Source organism: Theropithecus gelada, chromosome 3 (genome assembly GCF_003255815.1).
Source record: "Theropithecus gelada isolate Dixy chromosome 3, Tgel_1.0, whole genome shotgun sequence".
NCBI lineage: Eukaryota > Metazoa > Chordata > Mammalia > Primates > Cercopithecidae > Theropithecus > Theropithecus gelada.
In genome coordinates, this window is record NC_037670.1 from 67222178 (window position 1) to 67245984 (window position 23807).

A 23807-nucleotide genomic window follows, 5' to 3' on the forward strand; every position below is an offset into this window, starting at 1 on the left:
TATATAAAAAGGCTTAAAACAACTAAAATAATTTTTAAAAGGAAGAATAAACTTAGAGGAATCACACTATTCAATTTTAAAACTTACAATATAGTAATCTTGATTACTGTAGTAATTGAGACAGTGAGATATTGATAAAAGGACAGATAAATAAATCAATGGAACAGAATAGAGCCCAGAAATAAACTCACACAAATATGACAATTTTATTATTGATGAAAGGCTCAAAAGAAATTGAATGGGGAATGATAGTCTTTCAATAAATTATATTGGAACAAATAGACATCTATACGCAAAAAACAACCCTGACAAAAACTTTATACCTTATAGAAGTTAACTCAAAAGAATCCTAGGTCTAAACATAAAATGTAAAATTATAAAACTATTAGAAGAAAATATAGGAGGCAAATTCTATGATCTGAACTTAGAGATAACACCAAAAGCATGATCCACAAAAGAAAATAATGTTAAATTAAATCAAATTCAAAAGTTTTACTTCTTAAAAGACACCGTTAAGAGCCTGAAAAGACAAGCTACAGACTGAAAGTATTTGCAAATCACATATGTGACAAAGCATTTGTATGCAGAATATATAACTAACACTCAAAAGAGTAAAGGGGAAAATGTTCAATTAAAATCAGTTAAAAGATATGAACAGACACTTCACCAAACAGAATATACAAATGGCAAATAAGCACATGAAAAGTTGTTAAAATTCATTACCATTACAGAAACGAAAACTGAAACTGCAGTGAGATGCCACTACATACTTATTAGAATGGCTAAAAAACAAACAAAAAATTTGACAATACTAAGTGCTGAGGAAAATACAGAGCAACTAAAACTCCCATATATTCCTGTGAATGCAAATGGTACATATTCTGAGAAATGATTCGGTGGTTTCTTATAAAGCTAAACATACACTCACCATACAACCCAGCAATTGCATTCCTAGATATTTACCTTGGAAAGTGGAACCTTATGTTTGCACACACAAAAAAACCTGTACACAAATGTTTATAGTAGCTTTTCCATAATTACTGAACACTGAAAATAACCCAAATGTTCTTCAGTAGGTGAATGGATAAACAAACTATGATATTTTTATAAAACAGAACACTAGTCAGCCATAAAAAGGAATTAATTACTGATATATGTGTCAATGTGATGACTCTCAAAGGCATTATGCTGAATCAAAATAAAAGGCAGTCTCGAAGGTACTGTATGATTCTATTTTCATGATGGTATGATTCCATTTTCATGACGTTTTAAGACCATCATGAAACTATGGTGAGACAGAACAGATCACTTGTTAATGAGACTTAGGGGAGAGGTAGGATGTGATTGAAATGGGTCAGCATAAGAGAGGTTTTGGGGGTGACGGAACTATTTTGTATCTTGATTGTGGTGATAATTACTACATGCACTAATTTCTTAGGGCTGTCATAACAAATTACCCCAAACTGGGTGACTTAAAAGAACAGAAATTTACTCTCTCACAGTTCTGGAAGATATAGGTCTGAAATGCAGGTGTTGGCAGGACTGTGCTTCTTTTGAAGGTTCTAGGGAAGAATCCATCCTCGACTCTTCCTGGCTTTGGGTGATTGTTGGAAGTCCTTGGCATGCCTTGGCTTGTAGCTGCATCATCCCAACTTCTGCCTCCATCTTCACATGGCCTTCTTCCTTCTGTGTGCCTGTGTGTCTCCAAACTCTTCCTTCCCTGTAAGGAGACTAGTCATTGAATTTAAGACCACCTATAATCTCATATCACTTCATCTTAACTAAATTACATCTGCAAAGATCCTAGTCCAAATAAGGTCACATTCAACTTATCTTTTTGGGTACCATTCCATCCGCTATGGTCTACCCTTAGAAGTCCCCAAAAATTGACATGTGTCTTACATGGGCAATATATTCACCCCAGCCCAACAACCCTAGAACCTACTGTGACATCAACTCTTAGAGTCTCATTTAAGTATCATCACTTCAAAATTCCCAAATCTCATCATCTAATTGTCTAAGTAGCCCAGATGGGTGATATCCTGGGTATGATCCAACCTGGGGCAAAACTCCTCTCCATCTGTGGACTTTCTAAACTAGAAAACATGTTATCTGCTTCCAAAATACAATAGTGGGACAGGCATAGCATAGGGAGTCCCACTCCAAAAGGGAGAAATTGGAAGGAATAAAAGATTTATGTGTTCCAAGAAAATTCAGAACCTAGCAAGAAAGATTACATTAGGTTTCGAGACATAGCGACACTCCTCTGTTGCTTAATGCTCCACCCTCTGGGTCTGCAGAGGCAAAATCAAAACAAAACAAAAGCAAGCATAAAAATCAAAATTTCCTATAAAGAAAACTTTAGTCCAAAATGGCTTCACTGGTGAATTCTGCCAACCATGTAAAGGAAAAAATAGGAATTCTGCATATCTCTTCAAGAAAAAGACATTAAAAGAAAATTACAGATCAATGTCATTCATGAACACCAATGGAAATATTTTTTTTAGAATTTTTTTTAAGTCTAAAATACTAAGTTCAGCAATACATTCTTTCAAAGAATAGAATGATACAACCTGATCCAAGTGCGTGTAGTCACTCTATCTCAGGAATATAGGAAGGTTTAATAGTCAAAATATTAATCCGTGTAATTCACTAAATTAATAACCTTAAAAGCAAAACTACATGATCATTTTATCCATTCAGTAAAAGCATTTGACATAGATCAGCATCCATTCCTGATCAACAGCTCTATCTGCAAAATAGAAAGAGAAAGTAACTTTCTTGTCCTGCTAAATGTTATCTATGACAAACCTACGGCTAACATCATGCTTGACAGTGAAATACCAAATGCATTCCCCCTAAGGTCAGAAACAAGACAAGGATGTCTTCATCACTGTTCGTCTGAAGCATTATACTAGAAGTCCTAATCAGTGTAATAAGGTAAGAAAATGAAATAAAGGCATCCAGATTAGAAAGAAAGAAGTAAAGCTGTTTTCATTCACAGGTGACAAAATCCACAATAAAACTACAAAAACAAATGAGTGAGTTTTGCATTTTTCAGGCTACAAGATCAGTATCCCACAATCAACTGTGTTCTTATATACTAGCAATGCAAACTTAGAAGTTTAAATCTTTAAGAAATAGTATTTACAACAGCACCAAAAATATGAAATACTTAAGAATACGTCTGACAAAAGAAGTATAAGACTTATACACTGAAAACTACAAAACATTGTTGAGAGAAATGAAAGATGCCCTAAATAAATGAATACACATGTCATGTTCATGGGTATGAAGACTCAGTGTAGTTAAGAGGTCAATTCTCTCTAAATTCATTTTTAGAATCAATACGATCCCAGTCAAAATGTCAGTAGCCTTCTCTGTAGAAATTTAAAAAGTGATTCTAAAACCCATACGGAAATTAAAAGACCTAAAAGAGCCAAAACAACTTTGAAAAAGAACAAACTTGCAAGAGTAGCACTACCTGATTTTAAGATTTATAATAAAGCTATCATAATGAAAACTGTAACAGTGGCATAAAAACAGACAGATGGCATAATAAATAGATCAGAACAGGGTAGAATAGAACGGAATGGAATAGAACAGAATACCAAAAGCATGACTCATAAAAGAAAAAAAATGACAAATTGTACCATATCAACATTAAAATCTTCACTTTTCAAAGGCCTCATTAAAAACTGAAATGACCAGCCACGGAGTAGGAGAAAATATTTGCAATTTACATGTCTAGTAAAGAAGGACTTATATCCAAAATGTGCAAAGCATTCTCAAAATTAAATCAGAAAACAAATGTCTTAATTTTTTAAGTGGGCAAAAATTTTTTTTTTTTTTTTTTTTTTTTTTTTTGAGACAGAGTCTTGCTCTGTCGCCCAGGCTGGGGTGCAGTGGCCGGATCTCAGCTCACTGCAAGCTCCGCCTCCCGGGTTTAGACCATTCTCCTGCCTCAGCCTCCCGAGTAGCTGGGACTACAGGCGCCCGCCACCTCGCCCGGCTAGTTTTTTGTATTTTTTAGTAGAGACGGGGTTTCACCGTGTTAGCCAGGATGGTCTCGATCTCCTGACCTCGTGATCCGCCCGTCTCGGCCTCCCAAAGTGCTGGGATTACAGGCTTGAGCCACCGCGCCCGGCCAAGTGGGCAAAAATTTTAACAGACATTTCAACAAAGAAAATATACAGGTAAAAAAAATGAGCACGTGACAGCTGCTCAACATGCTTTGTCATGAGGCCAGTAACAAATTAAAACCAAGATGAAATGCCACTACCCATCTAATAGAATAGATAAAATTAATAACACTGTCCACATCAAGTATTGCCACAAATGTGGGAGAACTGGAACTCTGATATACTGCTGATGAGGATGTAAAATGGTACAATACACTGGATATTTTTGAAAACACCAAACACACACACACACACACACACACATACACATATATATACACACATATATAATATATAACACATATTTCAAATAAAGCATATATATTGCTTTATACTTTATATATTTAAAAAATCCAGACATTCTGCCAGCATACATCCATGCAGAGATTTCTACAAAAATATTCAAGAGATTTCTACCCAAATATTCACAGCAGCTTATTTCTGTTTAATAGCCAAAAACAAAAAGAAAACAACCCAAATGTCCATTAACAGATGAATGGATAAACACACCATGATATATCCATCCAACAGAATTCAACTCAACAAAAAGGAGCGGCCTATTTACACATGCCCCAACAGGGACGAACCTCAAAATAATTATGCTGAGTAAAAGAAACCAGGAGAAAACAGGTAGATGCCATATTATCTCACTTATATAAAATTCTGGAAAATACAAACTAATCTAGAGTGACAGAGAGGAGATCAACAGCTTCCAAGAGATAAGAATGGAGAAAAAGAGGGCTCAAGATTACAAAAGGTCAAGAAGTTTTTGAGGATGATGGAAAGGTTCATCTGTATGTTAGCAATTTCCTAAGTGTATACATATGTCAAAACCTATCAAATCATACACTTCCAATCTGTGTAGTGTATGTTAATTATACATCAATGAAAAAGAAAAGTCTATCTCTGTCTATCAAATTGGAAAGGCACCATGGAATAATCTGTGGATTATGATCTAGGAAATCCAGCAAAAAGGGTCTGCCTCCGTCTCTCCATCTCCAGTGAAAGGGATAGATAACAGGACTCTCAGGACTCTTCTAGCTATGATAGGAGAGCTACTGGGAATCTTCTCCTTTCCATCTGGACTTGAAAGCTGGAAAAGGAGCTTGAAGTGGCACCAAAGATGCCCTTGGGTAAAGACACAGGATTGACACTGGTGCCAGGGATAAACCAACTGAATGAAAAGTGCTCCTAAAATCTTTCCTGCCCCTTTTAAGACCTCACTGGGCAGGGAAAGACCATATTAGACACTTGGCCAGTTTGAAGACTGTATGTCATGCCCACAGGTAGACTCAATTGTTAGCATGTTGACATTTGAACTAAAGAGACAAGGTATGTGGGCTGTGCACTAGGACCCATTTGAGAATAAAACCTCTAATTTAAGATTGTTCAGGAGGCTATGTGAACACAAGGATGAACTTTTATTTCCCATACACCAGGCAACACCGTATCTAAGAGTTCATTCAGCCTTCCATCAGTGCTGTAAGATAGGTACTAGTGCCCTTACCTGGTCCTAGAATTGAGTTGCAGAACTTGCCCAATGTCAGAAAGCTATTGAGAGGAGAACTGCTAGGATAAACTCTAGTCTACTGTGATTGAAGTCCCCAGTCCCTCTCACTGTTCTGAAGTTTCGACCTTGAAGAAAAGTTGGATGTTAGACAGAGTCAGGAACTGTCTCTGTTTGAATGGCCAGGAGACAGACAGGTAGCTCATGTCATGTAAATGACTGACTGTGTAGGCAAGGGTGTGGGTGCCCACATGTAGAAGGCAGCACTATCGTGAGAGAGAAAGCCATGACAGGAGAATCATTGTCCTGAGCAGAAACCTCCCTTCCATGGGGTGGGGTCCCAGGAGAGCTGGTCTTCTGTTCAGAACATGTCCAGGCCCCTTCTCAGGAGGCCTGTCGTCTATCTCCAGATTGTCTGACAACACGGGACAGCACTAACTCTGAGGAGTCCCTGTCTCTGGACCATGGATTTCCTATGCCACAGGTACCACTGTCCCAATCCAGTATATCAGTTACCTTCTCTTCTCTTCCAAATCTCAGAATTATGCCTTCCGCATGTCACATGCACAATGCCAACACCATCCCTCTGAGCCCTCCCCCTCACCCCTCCAGGCACACAGAAAAACTCTCTGTGAATGCCCACACTTTCTTCTTGCCTGCATCTCTCAGCTGGACTCTCCCACATTGTTTAAGACTCAATTCAAATGCCACCACCTCTTAGAAGTTTTTTCTGACCACACGGACAGGTTTGCCATCCCTCCAGCAGGGTTATAAATGCACCCGGTGAACCCCTCTGTTTTCTTTGCTGTCACACTGCCTACCACTGTCTGGTCTCTGGTGAGTCACTCCAGCCAGTCTGTGAAACCCTGCAGCTGGCACATGGAGGTGCTTAGTAATCATTTATGGACTAAGTGGACAGATGAACTCTTAATGATGTTATTTGTGAGTAAAAGTCATGTGCAGTGTTGTTAGCCACCGTGATGTTACCAGTTGATGGTCCCCATTGCATCCCCAAGCCTAGTATATGTAATTCCAGGAGGCTCACCCAGCAGGCGATCTGATGGAGAGAAAATTAGGTTTCCTGTCCCCACCAATACTTCCCTTAAGGGGAACAAAAACTGAAGTTTATAGGCTGAGATCCACTCACTCCCAGCAACTGGGTCCCCAACATTGCTTGCCTTTAGAAGTTTGGCTCTTTCTAAGACTATTAGTGGTCAGTAAGCCTGACAGCCACACCCCAGAGGACATTGAGAAACAGTACTGCTGTCAGAAGGAGAGAGACCCTCGGGTGGCTTGTCCAGCCAGGGCCTGAGCAGAAGAAAAGCAAGGGAGCCAGTATCACGCAGCGACAAGGTGCCCTTTAGCATCAGGAGTGGGCTCAAAGAAATTAGTGGTTTAGGTCACCTGGTGAAAATAACGAGGCTGACCCCAGGAAACACTAATTATAATCAGGTCAGCAGGACTCTGTTAGTGAAAAGAGATCTATGCAGCCTCCTGACCTCTATTCGGATGGTTATTTGCTACTTTTGCAATGATTAGCAATTGTATGCCAAGCACCTTCACAGGGGGTGAAACATCTTTTTCACTAAACACTAGTTTATATTAAAAACTACAAACACCAGATGAATTGGAAGTTTAACAGAATTAACGAACATGTCACAAAATTAAGTTTTATCCAGTCCAAATCCTTCCTGCAACAATTATGTTCCAGAAGGGGCAGGGAGCTTGCAGTTATCAAATAAAACTGGCTAAATAACAAAACACAATTCTCCCCGTGTCACTGCCTCGAATTTACTCTGCTGTTGCAAGATGTCGTGATAAAGGTGATGGCAATCTATATAAAACATTGTTATTGGAATAGTCTTTGAAAGTTGCAGTGTGACTTAGTCTTTGCATTTGTCCGGTGGTCCCTGAGGCCGGGCTGGACGTCTGGCGCTTTGGCGCCCCCTAGCCATCCGGCACTGAACAAGTTTCTCCAACTGTAATGCGAGGGAAAAAAGAAGAAAACCAAGAATAAAACATATTTTTTAAATCCTTTCCAAAAAGACATTCTTTCTTATCTTCCCCTCTCCACTCTCCAGATGATAAAGCTGAGTAAAAAGTGCTACACTAACTAGTCAGTCCAGGCTCCGCTGTAACATTGCACTAACCAGAACTGCAGACCTGCGACCTCAAGAATTGCATTTGATGCCGAACCCGATGACTCTGAAGCTCTAATTTCAGAGTCAAGGTCTCTGCAAGTATTTAAGGAACGGATGTAAACCTGCGGGATTCGTTTTGTTTCCTTCAATTTTTCAACGAAATCAGAGATCCTGTTCGTGAGTGTCAACGCAGACACTAGAAGGAGGTGATACAGGAGAAAGGAAACAGCAAGTGACGATTATGGCGCGGTTTCCTGTAAACAAGGTTGAGTGTAGCCACAGCCTGAGCACTGTGGGGGAAGAGCGCATAAGATAATGACAGGGCTGGGCCTTTGTCACCCTGGGACCCTCCATTGTTCTTGTCTTTGGTCTCTTTTTCTTTGTAGAGATCCAATTATTTATTTATTTAGTACAAGAGGGAACGAAATTGGTCTTTCCATTCTAAAAGGAGGATGTATAGATATGTATAAAAGGAAGATGTATAGACATGGGGGAAGAGGTGGACAGGGGAAAAAGGGGAGAGGACCAGAGAGAGAAAGGGAGGGAGAAGAACAAGGAGAGACACTGGGCGAGAGATCGATTAGGAGAGACAGAAATGATGAATGAAGATTAACTTCACCCAAGGCTTCATGCTGGAGGGGAATGGAGGAGCTCCTGATTTGTTGTTGCTACCCCAAACTGCAAAGGACTCCTTCAAGTCACCTATCCACCTCCTAAGGCAAGCGTCCAATTTCAATAGCGTTCAGGAAAGTCGCCTCCCGCGGAGGTCTCACAGTTTCCCACTCCACCCCCACAAACTCTTTGGAAAAGCGCCTTGAAAAATTTAATCCTCAATCCAATCCTGGACCACCAGCGTCCTCTGTTGGTCACCGAAGGGAGGGGGTGTGCAGACAAAATTGAAGACGCTCGAGTGCCAGAGAAGACCGACAGGAGTTACAGAGACCTCAGCGCGCATTTGCGCCCCCGAACTTTACTGAAAAATGCTTAGATTGCAGAGATAAACGAGAATCCCAACGCATCAAAGAGAATACAGTATTACGAAGTCGCCTTCAAAAAATGACAATGAAAATTGCCTATTTTAAGGACTATTTGGTTAATTACGCTTCAGCAGTGCCCACTTTATTGTCTTTGTTATTCTTTTGTCGTGAGTGTAAACTCTATTTGAAAACGTAATCAGGGAGAATATCCCAAACAGGAAGAACAGTTGTCATTTAAAATAGGTGAAAAGCCCTGCCTTAAGGACGCATTACCTTGCCTGTCCACTCTTAATTGGGGACTTGCGGTGTAGCAACACGTGTGAGTTTTCTTGTGTTGAGAAGCAAACCTCGAATGGGGCAAAGGCCCCGGGCGCATCTTTAGATGCGTATTTGTGGGCCCCGGGGACATCTTCAGATGCGTATTTGTGGACCCCGGGGACGTAAACAGTCCAGTGGGTGTAAATTAAATCCCGCAGTGCCTTGGCTCCCTGAGACCCAAATGTAAATCAGAAATGTCCCAAGACTTCCCCTACCAGCGGAATTAAATTTTAGAAAGCTCCACAAGGTACACACGAATGCGGAGCGATGCATGCCAGTTTCCTCGACACCGGCTCGCCGCAGGGCGACCTCACCCCGAGAACGGAAGAGGGAAGGGCGGCGGGGTCAAGGAGATCGGGGGTGCTGAGTTAGCCAGGAGTGACTGGGGTGACCGGGGGCACTGAGGTGGCCTGGAGTGCCGAGGTGACCGGGCATATCTTGGTTCCTGTAGACGACAAGGTGACCCGGGCTCCGGGCTTGCGCAAGAGGAGCAGGTGTCCGGATGAGTCGCGAGCTGCACGCCCCCGAGCTCGGCCCCGGCTGCTCAGGGCGAGGCACGCGCCCCTGCAGCCGTGCCTGCGCCGACCCGCCCCCCTCCCCAACCCCCACTCCTGGGCGCGCCGTTCCGGGGCGTGTCCTGGGCCACCCCGGCTTCTATATAGCGGCCGGCGCGCCCGGGCAGCCCAGATGCGAGCGCTGCGGCTGGGCGCTAAAGATCGGCCGCTGCCTGCCTGGATTCCACAGCCTCGCGCCGCGTACTGTCGCGCCATCCCTGCGAGCCCCGGCCTGCCAAGCAGCGTGTCCCGGTGGCGGGCGTCATGCAGCGGGCGCGACCCACGCTCTGGGCCGCTGCGCTGACTGTGCTGGTGCTGCTCCGCGGGCCGCCGGTGGCGAGGGCTGGCGCGAGCTCTGCGGGCTTGGGTCCCGTGGTGCGCTGCGAGCCGTGCGACGCGCGTGCACTGGCCCAGTGCGCGCCTCCGCCCGCCGTGTGCGCCGAGCTGGTGCGCGAGCCGGGCTGCGGCTGCTGCCTGACGTGCGCGCTGAGCGAGGGCCAGCCGTGCGGCATCTACACCGAGCGCTGTGGCTCCGGCCTCCGCTGCCAGCCGTCGCCCGACGAGGCGCGCCCGCTGCAGGCGCTGCTGGACGGCCGCGGGCTCTGCGTCAACTCTAGTGCCGTCAGCCGCCTGCGCGCCTACCTGCTGCCAGCGCCGCCCGCTCCAGGTGAGCCGCCCGCGCCAGGTGCGCTGCTCGCAGCAGCCCGCGCACTGGCGCGGAAGAGCCTGGGGGTTGCTGGGTGCCGCTGCCGGAGACTCGGGTTTTCTTCTCACTGGAGATAGTATGTGGGGAAACTGAAGGCGCTCACCGGAGGGACCCTCCCCTGCCGGCCCTCTACTTGCTTGATTCTCTTAAGTGCAGAGTACTTGTAAATTGCAAAGCGCTTTCAGTGAAAATGGGTTAAAGGTTTCCGGAGCTGGGGGGAGCGGTACCGACGTTTAGCTGTTGGAAAGATCCTGGACACAGGAGATTCTCCTCGCGCCGCACGGGGGTGTGGACCGCAATCCCAGGGATGCTTGGGGATGGGGGACATAGGCGGATTTGGACCAAGGAAGGTGGGCAGGTAGGCTGTAGGAAATAGTACCTCTCTTTTAAAATACTGACTTTGAACAGCCTTTTTGTTTGCAAAGCGATATCTAGTCCCGGTGTGTCCAAAAACAAGTAAAGTGGATTCGGGTTTTGGTATCTTCCGCGGTTGGAAAACCTGAAGTTGAAAAAGAAGTAACTTCTTAAGGTTACCCAGAGGCCGCAACAGAGTGTAGGTTTGAACCCCACGTGCCACTTTTAGTACCATACCATTCTTACAACTCAGGCCACCTCCGCACCTGTGCCAACCTCAAACAAACGTCCAGGTGCGTGGCGGGTGCGGGCAATGTGGACTAAGTCAATTTCAATGACAGGGAAGGGAATTGGAATCAGTCCTAGGGCTGTCGCCCTTCTTAATCTGAAATGGGGGGGAATGAGATGTTAAGGGGAGCCCCAGAAGAGGAAAAATGCAAACATTTGGCAGAGTTACCCTCTTGGCTCAGCCACTACCAGTCTATCAGGCAGGCAGCGACTCTGGTAAGGGCATCACATTGTTCCCTTAAAAAAGCGGGGCGGGGGGGCGGGGGGGGAGCGGGTGGCGTTGTTTAAGTGGATTTGGCAGCCGTTCATCTTTCAAGCATTCTTAGCCAGCCTCACTTAGTTATATGAGGAAATAAAGTTCCTGCCTTGCACAGCTGAAGGCTGAGAGAATTCTCCCCATCCTAATCCCCCCAACTCCCCAACGATCACGTTGGACAGATGTCACTAGGCAGGCCCCCATCTAGGTCTAGCAGGATGAACAGTCTCTTTATAATTTATGTAGCTGTAGAGTTCCATGCCCAGGTAAAGTTATTTTCTGGCTAGGCAAGGCTGGCTCTGTTCACCCCTGAGAAACACTGGATTCATGGAAAGGCAAGATTCCAGATGCCTGAAACATACACTGGCTGTGGTCAGCTGTTAAAGCTGCTGGAGGCATTTGTCTCTCGGGGCAAAGTTATGTCATTTGCCAAGTGTTGTACATTATTGTGCATGTTGGGGTGTTCAAAAAGTGATCTTAGAAATACTGATACACATTGTCACTTAGGCTTCAGCAATCATGATTACCGTCTTAGTAGCTCTGTTGTATAGGTTAATGTGAGCTATAAGATTATAAAAAGATCTAAGTGACTTCTAGAATCCATTTGACAAAAAAAGGTGAATTTGTGACAGTCAAAAGTCACAATTATCTGTTGCTTAAATAGAACTGTTTTCTCTTCATGCCCTAGTCTGCAGCCCAGGCATTAAGAAGAAACCAAGGAAATTTAAGAAATTACTCAAGGTTCTTGGAAAAGAAATATAAATATGTTTATTTACGTGTTCTTAGAATATTTACATTCTTAGTATCTCTTTTATCTCAGTATTTCCTTGAAAAAGAAAGAAAGCTAAGATTAAAAGAAAATGAAACCAAATCCTCGCAGGTAGGGCGCTCCTCTGCGAGGCTCTGGCCTGGACCCTGGGAATGTGTGCTTCCCAAGGCGTGAAACCCCTTGGGGAACTTTACAGCAGGACCTCAGTGAGCTGTTTGGTAGGTGAGGAAACTAAGGCCCTGGTGAGTGACCTGCCAGTAGCCACTTCCAGGGGAGAGCAGAGCATCTGCAACCAAATCATTGCAGCCCTGGTAGCTTTCTAGAATAGATTGTGGACCAGATGGGCCACCTGAGCTCCCTGCTAGGGTTACACATTATAGTCTTGTTTGTTGTAGTAGAGAAATTTCATGACTCTCAATTGTGGACTTAAGCCGAAGCCCTTCAGAGGTCTGTGCTGGGCTGAGCTTGGCATGGTCCACAGGCTCTGGGAGCATGGGCTCTGAATGTAGCCTTTGATCCCCATAGGGGTCTTACAGCCCCTCCAAGTTCATTCTGAAAAAGGAATGGAGTGAGAATCCTGCCCACAGATCCAGTCTCGAATTTAGTCATATACTTAAAATTCTAATTCAACTGTTAACATTCCAGCATCTATTTTAAGTATCAGACTTTCTTCATTTAGCACTTTTTATTATAAAAGGGAGATCTCCTGGAGGGGGATTTCTCCTACCCCATCCCCACCCAGGGAAGGAAAAGCTCTTTGGCACTTAGAAGTCTGAGCTGTGAGTGGGACTTTGGCACTGTCTGCATCCATGTGCTCCTGTGCTCACCAGGGATGAAGAGGACTGACTCAGGCAGGTACCAGCAGGATGCACAGGGTCTGTGTAGACCTTGAGTTTTAGAGATGTAACGGGGACCTAGAAAACAAGCCACTAACATGCTTGCATGATTCTGAGCCCCTGAGGCAAAACGCTTTGCAGGTAATAGTTCAGTTTTCCCATCTGAGCTGGACACCAAGCTCTTATAAGCCTGTTTACCTGATAGCATTGAGGACGGTACTGGTCAACCTCAGAATTCCCATAAGGGCTTGTTACAACTCAGACTGCTGCCACCACTCCAGCGTTTCCGGAGTGGAGAATATGCATTTCTTCCAAGTCCTCCAGGCTGCCGCTGCTCCCACGGGTGGGAGGACCACACTTGGAGTTCACTGCAAAATTTCTGAGCCAGCGCCGCAGCAGCCTCCTGTGACTTGGGTCTGCCCCCTGCCGGTGGAAGATGAAGCATACTGCCTTCACCTTCTACTGAGGGGCACTTAAGCATTTGTCTGCCTTCTTTAGTTGCAGCTACTTAGGAAGAGCCCCTGTCAGATTGACTTTCAAACAGATAACTTCTTGAGGTAGAGCAACTACCATGTAGCGAGTAGTACTATGGACTAATACTTCATCAAGGTATTTTTTAAAAAAAACTTATTTGGATTGTCAACTAATATTGTCATTTACATGTGACCTGGTTGCAACATTAAGATTTTTTAAAGACTGTTGATAGATGTTGATGACTCTCACGTGTTTGTCTCCCTTGGGCGTTTCAAGGAAATGCTAGTGAGTCGGAGGAAGACCGCAGCGCCGGCAGTGTGGAGAGCCCGTCCGTCTCCAGCACGCACCGGGTGTCTGATCCCAAGTTCCACCCCGTCCATTCAAAGATAATCATCATCAAGAAAGGGCATGCTAAAGACAGCCAGCGCTACAAAGTCGACTATGAGTCTCAGAGCACAGATACCCAGAACTTCTCCTCCGAGTCCAAGCGGGAGACAGAATACGTGAGAGCTTTTCCTCTTGTTAAACGAGGAGGGCAAGACCTGACAAGCCTGGGTACTCAGAGCCTCTTGAGGGCGGTTCTTACTCAACAAGCCCCAGCATCTGGCAGATGGGTGGGCAGTCCCTAGCCCCTCTGTGCCTCACATCTCTCCTCTCCTTACATAAAGAATATTGACCCTTTTGGAGAATCTTATGAGGATCAAGCTGAAACAACACTCTTAAAAGCATATGGGATGTCATAAAGACCTCTAGAGATAATGAAAAATATTCTCATAAAGATAGTTTTATTTTATTTACTTCATCCTCTGTGCTTGTTGACCTGCTATTGGTTCTATACCAGCTTCTGTGACTTACTCTGGGAAGAGCAGAAGGGAGACAGGGAGTGATGGTTAGCTTATTCGAGGGACTTTCTTGCTAAATCAGGCATAAGGTATCTGAGGAGCAAATTACAGGTCCCACTTTGGGCAGTCGTGCGGCATCGTAAGATTTTTAAAGCACACATTCTAGAGTAATAACCATGACTGTGTTGCTCTGGTCCTTCCTGATCCCCAGGGTCCCTGCCGGAGAGAAATGGAAGACACACTGAATCACCTGAAGTTCCTCAACGTGCTGAGTCCCAGGGGTGTGCACATTCCCAACTGTGACAAGAAGGGATTTTATAAGAAAAAGCAGGTAAGTGAGGTCCTCAGTGTGTTTTCTTCCTCTTCGGGTTCTGTTGACGCAGAGGAGAAACCCACCTCACCAGCCCCAAGGCTCTTCTGGCCATAGCTCTAACTCTGAGCCTGTGCAGCGCCAGTGCCCAGGACTTGGTGCCAGTCTCAGGAGGTAAGACCAAGGGCTGTTTTGACTTGTTGCTCTGAGTGCTGCTATATTGGCCATAATCTTCAACCCTAGTGCCTTTCCACCACCCACTTCCCGCTCCTGCCCTTTCAGTGGTTCACCCACAGGGTGGACAAGGTACTGCCCAGGGGCACCCTTTATAAACTGCAGGTGAACATGTTGACACATTTGTTAATGCTGCGTCCCATTTCAAACAACTATTACAGTCAGTTTCCAAGAGGTGTGACATGAGGTCGTACCACAAAAAGCTTACCTTGAAATCCCACAATTGTCCCCTTTCCTACTGATGCCTTCCTGATAGTGAGCAGGTTGCAATATTAAGATTTTGAAAAGACCGTTGCTAGATGTTGATGACTCCTGTGTCTCTGTCTCCCTTGGGCTTTTCAAGGAAATGCTAGTGAGCTGGGGGAAGACTGCAGCATGGCCAGCTTGGAGAGCCCAGCCATCCCCAGCACACACCAGGTGTCTGTCTTACATGGAGGGGATGGAACTTGAAATCAGACACTCGGTCCATGCTGGGGACGGCCAGGCTCTCCAAACAGGCCATGTTGTGGTCTTCCTGCGACTCACTGGCCTTTCCCTAGAAAACCCAGGTGAGAAGAAGGCATGAGAGTCATCAACATCAAACAGCAGTCTTTTCAAAATCTTTATATTGCAACACAGTCCTATTCCTGGAAAAGGAATGGAGTGAGAATCCTGTCTATACATCAGTCCCAAATGTAGTCATATGCCTAAAGTCCCAATTAAACAAGCTGGAAATGATCAAACAAATTTAAGGTGTAGTAATATGAAGCTGTAATAAATACGCTTCTATAGACTTTGTGTTATGTGATGGCACTGTTTCAATTGGCTTTCTAATTGGTATCTACAGAATTGGCCTTCGGAGACCTAAGTGAGCCACAGTGCCCTCAGGGTGACCATATACCAGGATTCGTAGTAGTGGCCACAGTCAGAAAGCCTAAGCTTTCCTCCATTGCCATGGCTTATTTATACCCACATTTTACATCAGTCATTCATTCAACAAATTCATACTGAGAAGGTGTCATGTGAGGCTGGATGTGGGCTCCAAAGGCACAGCTGTGGCATTCCCAGGCAGAGGGGATGTTCTCAGTCCCACATTTGGCAGAGAAGTCGGCAGGCCCAAGAGGTTCTGCAAGGACTGGTGTCCACCTTACACTCCTAGAAACACAAAACTGCCCCCACCCCCGCTTTCTTGGAGAAGGAACTTACACCCACACGCATGCACAGGTACACAGTCAGCGGGCCTAGGCATGCGTGGCTCTTACGCAGCCTTAGCTAAAATTTCTGTTATGCTTTCTCAGCATAGCAGAGTCATGCTGGCAAACCATCATGGGCCCTGGTCACCGACCTGACACCAGACCCAGGGGCGTTCACCTCTCTGTCTTCTGTTTCTCTCCCACAGTGTCGCCCTTCCAAAGGCAGGAAGCGGGGCTTCTGCTGGTGTGTGGATAAGTACGGGCAGCCTCTCCCAGGCTACACCACCAAGGGGAAGGAGGACGTGCACTGCTACAGCATGCAGAGCAAGTAGACGCCTGCCGCGAGGGTGAGCACTCAGGAGGGGCAGCCTGGGGCTCCAGGGCCTCACTGTCCTTGGACTAGCCTCATGGGCTGGGCTTGGCCACCAGCCCTTCCCCAGGCTTGCAGACCCAGGAGCTGCAGCTCAGGGCCAGAAAGAGCAAAGCAAATAGGACAGAGCCCTCAGAAGGGTGCAGGGAGAGGGAGACCCCTTCAACCCAACGAAACAAGTGTGGGGAAGGAGGCCGGCCAGTGTGCCTCAGGGATGCTCTGCTTTATTTCAGACACCTCTCAGCACCTAAGCTGTCATTCATCCACATGCAAAGTGAAGATTTTCAAAGTTAGGCTTTGCCCGTGAAGTCTGGAGGTCCATTTATCTTCACAGGGAAACTGTTTTAATCCGCAAGAACCTGCTACAGATACGTGTATCTAAATTAAAAATGTGAATGTGAGACAGCTGAAATAGCTCAGTTGGGAGAGCATCAGTCTGAAGATGCGGCTTTTTTTTCTGTAAAATCTATTATGAATGTTCTGTTAGTCTGTGGCTAATATAATTTTAATAAAGTTCATTTAAATCTGGTAGAAAAATGAAATTTTAAACAATCATTTTAGAGAATGCTATTATACCCAGTATTCTGTTTTCTTTTAATAAATGAGGGAACTATTGGGGGAAAGAAATAAATACATTTTCTTTCATTTTATTAAGACAAATTTAGTAAGCAAAAGAAATTTGCACGTTTAGTTAGAAGGGTTTCTTTTTTCCTTACAAGTTGGAAAAACATAATTCTAATTTGAGGGTAACTCTTTGACAGTGAACCCTGTGAGCAGCAGATGGTACTTGTTGTTGTGTTTAAAAACATGGGTTGAGACCCTAGCCCTGCACTTGCAGGCCTAGTGCCATTAGCCTGCAGGCTGTGCTGGATATCTCAGGGCAAGAGTTGAGCCCTTTTGATTTTGGGGGGATTATTTCAATATATTTCTTTTTCTTTTTGTTTTAGTTAATGTGGAGCTCAAATATGCCTTATTTTGCACAAAAGACTGCCAAGGACATGACCAGCAGCTGGCTACAGCCTCAATTTATATTTCTGTTTGTGGTGAACTGATATTTTTTTAAACCAAAGTTTAGAAAGAGGTTTTTGAAATGCCTATGGTTTCTTCGAATGGTAAACTTGAGCATCTTTTCACTTTCCAGTAGTCAGCAAAAAGCAGTTTGAATTTTCTTGTCGCTTCCTATCAAAATACTCAGAGACTCGAGCACAGCACCCAGACTTCATCCCCCCATGGAATGCTCACCACATGTTGGTCGAAGCAGCCAACCACTGACTTCATGACTTAGGCGGCTGTGTTGCCTATGTAGAGAACACGCTTCACCCCCACTCCCTGTACAGTGTGCACAGGCTTTATTGAGAATAGGGAAACCCTTACACCCCGGTCATCCGGACATCCCGACGCATGCTCCTGGAGCTCACAGCCTTCTGTGGTGTCATTTTTGAAACAAGGGCTTGGGTCCCTCAACCAAGAATAATGTTTATATCTTCATTGGTCTGTACTGCTTGGGGACTATTGGAGAAAATAAGGTGGAGTCCTACTTGTTTAAAAAAATATATATCTAAGAATGTTCTAGGGCAATCTGGGAACCTATAAAGGCAGATATTACGGGCCCTCCTTTTCAGGAACCTTCCTGAAGACATGGCCTAGTTGAAGGCCCAGGATGGCTTTTGCTGTGGTCCCATGGGGTAGGAGGGACAGAGAGACAGGGAGAGTCAGCCTCCCCATTCAGAGGCATCACAAATAATGGCATGATTCTTCAGATGATTGCAGAAAATAGTGTTTCGTAGTTCAACAACTCAAGACAAAGCTTATTTCTGAGGATAAGCTCTTTAAAGGCAAAGCTTTATTTTCCTCTCTCATCTTTTGTCCTCCTTGGCACAATGTAAAAAGGAATAGTAATATCAGAGCAGGAAGGAGGAATGGCTTGCTGGGGAGCCCATCCAGGACACTGGGAGCACATAGAGATTCACCCATGTTTGTTGAACTTAGAGTCATTCTCATGCTTTTCTTTATAATTCACACATATATGCAGAGAAGATATGTCCTTGTTAACATTGTATACAACATAGCCCCAAATATAATAAGATCTATACTAGATAATCCTAGATGAAATGTTAGAGATGCTATATGATACAACTGAGGAAAGGAGCTCGTGCCCAGAGGCTGGGCTGCTCTCCCAGAGGCCAAACCCAAGGAGGTCTGGCAAAGTCAGGCTCAGGGAGACTCTGCCCTGCTGCAGCCCTCGGTGTGAACACGCGCTGCACAGAGGTCTCCTTGAAAACAGAGGGGTCTCAAGACATTCTGCCTACCTATTAGCTTTTCTTTATTTTTTTAATTTTTGGGGGGAAAAGTATTTTTGAGAAGTTTGTCTTGCAATGTATTTATAAATAGTAAATAAAGTTTTTACCATTAAAAATAAAAATCTCTTTCCCTTTGTTATTGACCATCTCTGGGCTTTGTATCACTAGTAAAATAATCCTGAAAGGGGAAAATATTTTAGCTGTAGTGGGAAACTTCATAAACACAAACGTTTCCCTGCTTTCCTCTCTCGCAAAAGAACCCAAGTCAGTTTCCATGGCTTTGTGGGCAACCTATAGAGGCATTGGATCGTATCCGCAAGATGGTCCAATTCTAGGAGGTTGTATTGTTGGGACAATCTGTGGCCCAGGTTTGATCAGGTCAGCAATGTGCACCTATGTGACTGGTCCTTGCCTTTTTGGGGTTGTGTCCTGTATTGTTCCATCTAACACTAGCAGCCGTCCACGGACAAGCAGGGAAGGACCAGAACAGACACTCAGCAATTAAGTCTCATGCCCTTTACTGCTGTGTCCCCTTCCCATCTCCAAGCAGAGAGTGGCCCTTCTCTGCTCCAGGTAGAAGTGGTTCTGGGATCTAAGTCCCCTATCTGCAGCCTTGGAACAATTGTTACTTGTCAAAGCCACTTTAGACAAAAACACTGAGCCTGTGGCTTCAGGGCATCCAAGGATAAATTGCTGTCGAAGAGTTACCTCCTGTCTAGCACCATGTCTGATTTGTTGATGAAACATCTAAAATACCCTTATCACATGTGTTGTATGTGATGAGCAGCAAGTTGGTTCTGTAAGTGTTCAGAGGATGGGGATTATGGGGTGTGGTCTCAGGCTGATCACATGAGAAACCAGGAAAACTGAGAAGGCAGGCCCCTTGGGGGTGCTGTGACTGCAAAGCTGTAAAGATGGAGGGAGACAGTGAGCAGAGGGAGCCCATTGCAGGGAGCAGTCACCAAGTGCTGTGGAGAGTTAATGTGGCAGAATCCTGGAGCACCTAGGAAGCGAGGCCAAGTGTCTGGAAATCCAGGCCTGGAGCATAGCAACCCCTTGGGAGCTGCTGAAGAGCTATGAGCTACAAAATAATGCTTGCCTTCTAAGCCCACTAGGTTTGTTTTCCTGGGAGCCACCAACTCATGTGCCCTTTCTTGTCCTCATTTCTTAACCTCTAACTTCTGCTGCTTCCCACACTTCATGATGATGCATTCTATGTGTCAACTTGACTGGGCAATGGGGTGCCCAGATACAGCATCTGTGAGGGTGATACTGTGAGCATAGTATCTGTGAAGGTGTTTCCAGATGAGATTAGCATTTAAATCAGTGGACTCAGTAAAGTAGATTGCCCTCCCCAGTGTGGGCAGGGCAGCATCCGCTGATCATTAAGGTTCTGAATAGAACAAAAGGCAGAGGAAAAAAGAATTTGTGCCTTTTATCTGCCTGCCTGGGCAAAATTGCACCACCAGCTTTCCTGGTTCTCCAACTTACAGATTACAGATGGTGAGACTTAGCCTCCATACTTATATGAGCCAATTTTTTGTAATAAATCTTTTTTGGTGGATGATTAGAGATAGGTAGGTAGGTAGATAGACTAGATAGATGATAGATAGATAGATAGATAGATAGATAGATAGATAGATAGATAGATAGATAGATAGATGATTGATAGAAGATAGACAGATATAACCTGTTGGTTCTATTTCTCTGGAAAACCCTGACTAACACAATACCTATGATCACCTATTCCCTCTAAATGCTCTCCTGCCACTTCCAGTAAATACCTAAAATTGCATACTCTCATTCTCCTCCGGACCCTCCAGTTCCTCTACCTCCCTGCCTTGGCCTCCCAGGTAGACTCATGGGGCCTCTTCTGATCCTCTGCTATCTTCCTCAACCAACTTCTGCTCCCTCGGACTTTTGCTTCCACTAACCCCTAAGGTCACATGTACCCAAGCAACCTGCACACACACAAACACACAGAAATGAACAAGTAAGGGTGGTCTCCTCCATGGGAGTCAAGGCAATGCAGGTGCTACAACAATAGCTTCCTAAGATTCAGTTATCAAATCAGCACACTTTAGGAAAAATAAAAATCACCGGTGTTAATGAGGGTGTCCTAATGGGATTCCAGGTTCTCTGCTGTGGCAGCCTGTCTAGAGGGATGTTTCTGATCTGATCAAACTCCTTGAACTAGTCATCCCACTGCAGAAATAAATCCCACAGGCATCATCAGAGACATGCACAGACAGTTAAGTACAAGGGCATTTTACACTGAAATGCATTGGTACAAAGGAATATTATGCCACCACTAAAAATGTTTTTGAATAGGAGTTACAATAAGAAAATGTCTGTGGTGGGCTAAAAGAAAAGCAGAATGCAATTATATTGCGTACGCACACACAAAAAACCGAAATGAAATACATCAAAATATTAACCATGGCTATGTGAGTGTAGATAATGTCCTTGTTTTATTTCTATTTTGATACAATCTCAATTTCCACAGTGAACATGATTTGTTTCTTTTCATTCAGAAAATCTTGCTGCATTTGTTATGCCCCTGCCTCTACTTCATGACTGAGCAATGAGCTTACATTTCCATCAGCCCACTGGTCATCTCCAAGAAGTATGGGTGTCTCCTACAGACCTGACCTCCTGGTCCAGCCACCTTCCCAAACCTTGGAAATTGTCTTGGCTTCTCTCTTTGTCCCACATGCAGGCATAATTCTTTATCCACTTTTTATACTCTAGAAGGGCACACAGCAGTGAACAAGCCATATAAAATCACTGCCCTTGTAAAGAAAGACAATAAACAAGATTAGTCAGTGGGATACATAGGGTGCTCAACAGTGTTAAGTGCTATGGGGAAAAAAAGGAAAATGTGAAGTGACAAGTTTTGTTAGTGCAGGGGGTTTTTTTCATCTTCTCTCTCTCTCCTTCCTTCCTTCCTTCCTTCTTTCCTTCCTTTCTTTCCTTTTTAGAGAAGTTAGCCAAGGAAAGCCTCATTCAGAAGGTTACTCTTTTGTTTGTTTTTAATTGACAAATGATTATTTGTACATATCTGTGGGGTACAGTGTGCATGTATATAATGCATGTATACATTGTATAATAAATCAAGTCAGGGTAATTAGTATATCCATCATCTCAAACATTTATCATTTCTTTGTGGTGAGAGCATTCAAAATCCTCTCTTAGAACTATTTTGATATATGCATTATTGAGGAGCTCTCATGACCTAATCACCCTTAAAGGCCCCACCTCCTACCATCACATTGGCCATTAAGTCTCAACACCCAAATTTTTGCAGGGACACATTCAAGCCATAGCAGTATGAAATATCCAACATTTGAAATGAAGAATAAAGCAGATGGAATTTTTAAAAATGATACAGCTAGGCCAGGCACAGTGGCACACTTCTGTAATCTCAAAATTTTGGGAGGCCAAGGTTGGAAGATTACTTGAGCCTATGAGTTTGAGACAAGCTTGGGAAACATGGTGAGAACCTATCTCTACAAAAAATAAAAATAAAGAGCCAGGCATGATGGTGTGCACCTGTGGTCCCAGCTGCTTGGAAGGCTGTTGTGGGAGGATTGTTTGAGCCCACCATGTTTGTGCCACTGCACTCCTGCCTGAGTGACAAAGCAAAACCCTATCTCAAAAAAAAAAAAAAAAAGAATGGATACAGCTAAAGGACAATTTAGTAAAGGGGAAGAACAAGTTGAGGAACTCTCTTAAAAGGAAGCAGAAAGAATAATGACTGGGAAATACAAAAGATCAGTTGAGAGAAATGAAGGACAGAAACAGATATAGGTAACAGAAGTCCTAAGAAATACCTAAAGAAATTACAGAGATAATTTTTGCTAGGATTGAAAAAAAAGGAAGACTTTATATTGAAAGACCCCATAGAATGTAAAAAGAGATCATTTCAAAAGCATTGCTTGGTAAATTATGGTGAAATCTTAAAACAGCAAAGTTTCAGCACAGAAAGAACATACCACAGAAACCACATTTTTAAAGAGTGACTCTAGACACAGGAAGATGAGGGAAATAATTTAGAAGCTAGAGTTTTACACCCAGCTAAACTGTATTTAAAAGTGAGGGCATGATCAACTATTCTGAGGCATTGAAAATCCAGGATGTTTGCCACACAAAAGAAGCACATTTAAAATGTTTTTGAGGAAGACCTTCTATAAGAAGGGAACAAATCTTGGAAATGTTGAAAACATGTGTTAAATGAAAGAGAATAAATAATGTGGTACACCAAATTTCTAGTGTCTACCAAAAACAGCTTATCTAGTAAAAAAAAAAAAAAAAAAAAAAACATAGTCAGAAATTTATAAATACAAAGAGACTAGGATAAACAGAAATAATAAACCAAAGTGACATGAAAAGATTCCACTGTCAATACTAAAATATTTGTGATCCTTAGTCAGGGTAAATGCTGCCCCCAGAGGACAACTGGCAATGTCTGGAGTCATTGTTAGCTTTCACAACTTGACAATGTTACTGGCATCAAGGGGATCAGGGATGCTGCTAAACAACCTACAATGCACACTAAACCACCACCCCCAAAAGAATTATCCCATCAAATTGCCAATAATGCCAAGATTGAGAAACCTACATTTAAACAGGTGTTAAAATTGACCACTACAAAGACAGATTTCATGGCTAAAAATTACGTATTTTATTACAACAGACAATGATTGAAAGAAAAGCGATGGGAAAACACATAACAGGCAAAAATTATTCAAGACAAAGCTGGTAGTTATTTATATCAGACAAAACAATTTTAAGACAAAGAATATTTTCATAGAGTTAGAAAAAGTTACTACAAAATAATAAGAAGATAAGTTAATCAGGGACATTTAACAATTCTAAGCATGTGTGCACGTAATAAAATATCTTCACACTATTTTAACTAGAATTAAGTTAATTATAGGAAGAAATTTAAATGTTTGCCCTGTTTTCATTATTGATAGTTAAAAAGACCAAAATATCCATAGGGATTTAGAAGATCTAACAAGCCTAATCAAAGGAATACATTTAGAGCAATTAAAGAATGTATGTTCCTCTCAAGAACATATGAAGAATTTTTAAAAATCAATTGCATATTAGATCATAAAGGAAACTTCAAAAATGGAAAGAATAGATGCCATGTAAACAATATTTTATAACCACAATGTGATTAAATTTTAAATTAATTACAGTGATAATCTTT

The 23807-nt window shown here is 43.5% G+C and overlaps 1 protein-coding gene across 3 annotated transcripts; it reads left to right on the plus strand.

The window, feature by feature from the left end:
• Positions 1–9799: 9799 nt before the first annotated feature.
• IGFBP3 (insulin like growth factor binding protein 3) lies at positions 9800–18705 on the plus strand. Of its 3 annotated transcripts, XM_025378757.1 has the most exons (6): positions 9810–9990; positions 10123–10345; positions 13638–13864; positions 14415–14534; positions 16126–16266; positions 17237–18705. In XM_025378757.1, the coding sequence occupies exons 1-5, from the start codon at positions 9943–9945 to the stop codon at positions 16249–16251; spliced, it is 744 nt and encodes a 247-aa protein (XP_025234542.1). In that variant the 5' UTR covers positions 9810–9942; the 3' UTR covers positions 16252–16266; positions 17237–18705. The 3 variants fall into 3 exon arrangements, with proteins under 3 accessions (XP_025234540.1, XP_025234541.1, XP_025234542.1); XM_025378755.1 differs by having other exon boundaries at positions 9800–10363; XM_025378756.1 differs by having other exon boundaries at positions 9800–10345.
• The last annotated feature ends 5102 nt before the right edge of the window (positions 18706–23807 follow it).

What these genes read in the sequence shown, in the direction of transcription:
- IGFBP3 (XM_025378755.1), top strand. Translation starts at nt 9,943, where the DNA reads ATGCAGCGGGCGCGACCCACGCTCTGGGCCGCTGCGCTGACTGTGCTG. An exon ending in CCAAGCGGGAGACAGAATAC is followed by an intron (nt 13,865 to 14,414) that starts GTGAGAGCTTTT and finishes CCTGATCCCCAG; the next exon opens with GGTCCCTGCCGGAGAGAAAT. An exon ending in GATTTTATAAGAAAAAGCAG is followed by an intron (nt 14,535 to 16,125) that starts GTAAGTGAGGTC and finishes TCTCTCCCACAG; the next exon opens with TGTCGCCCTTCCAAAGGCAG.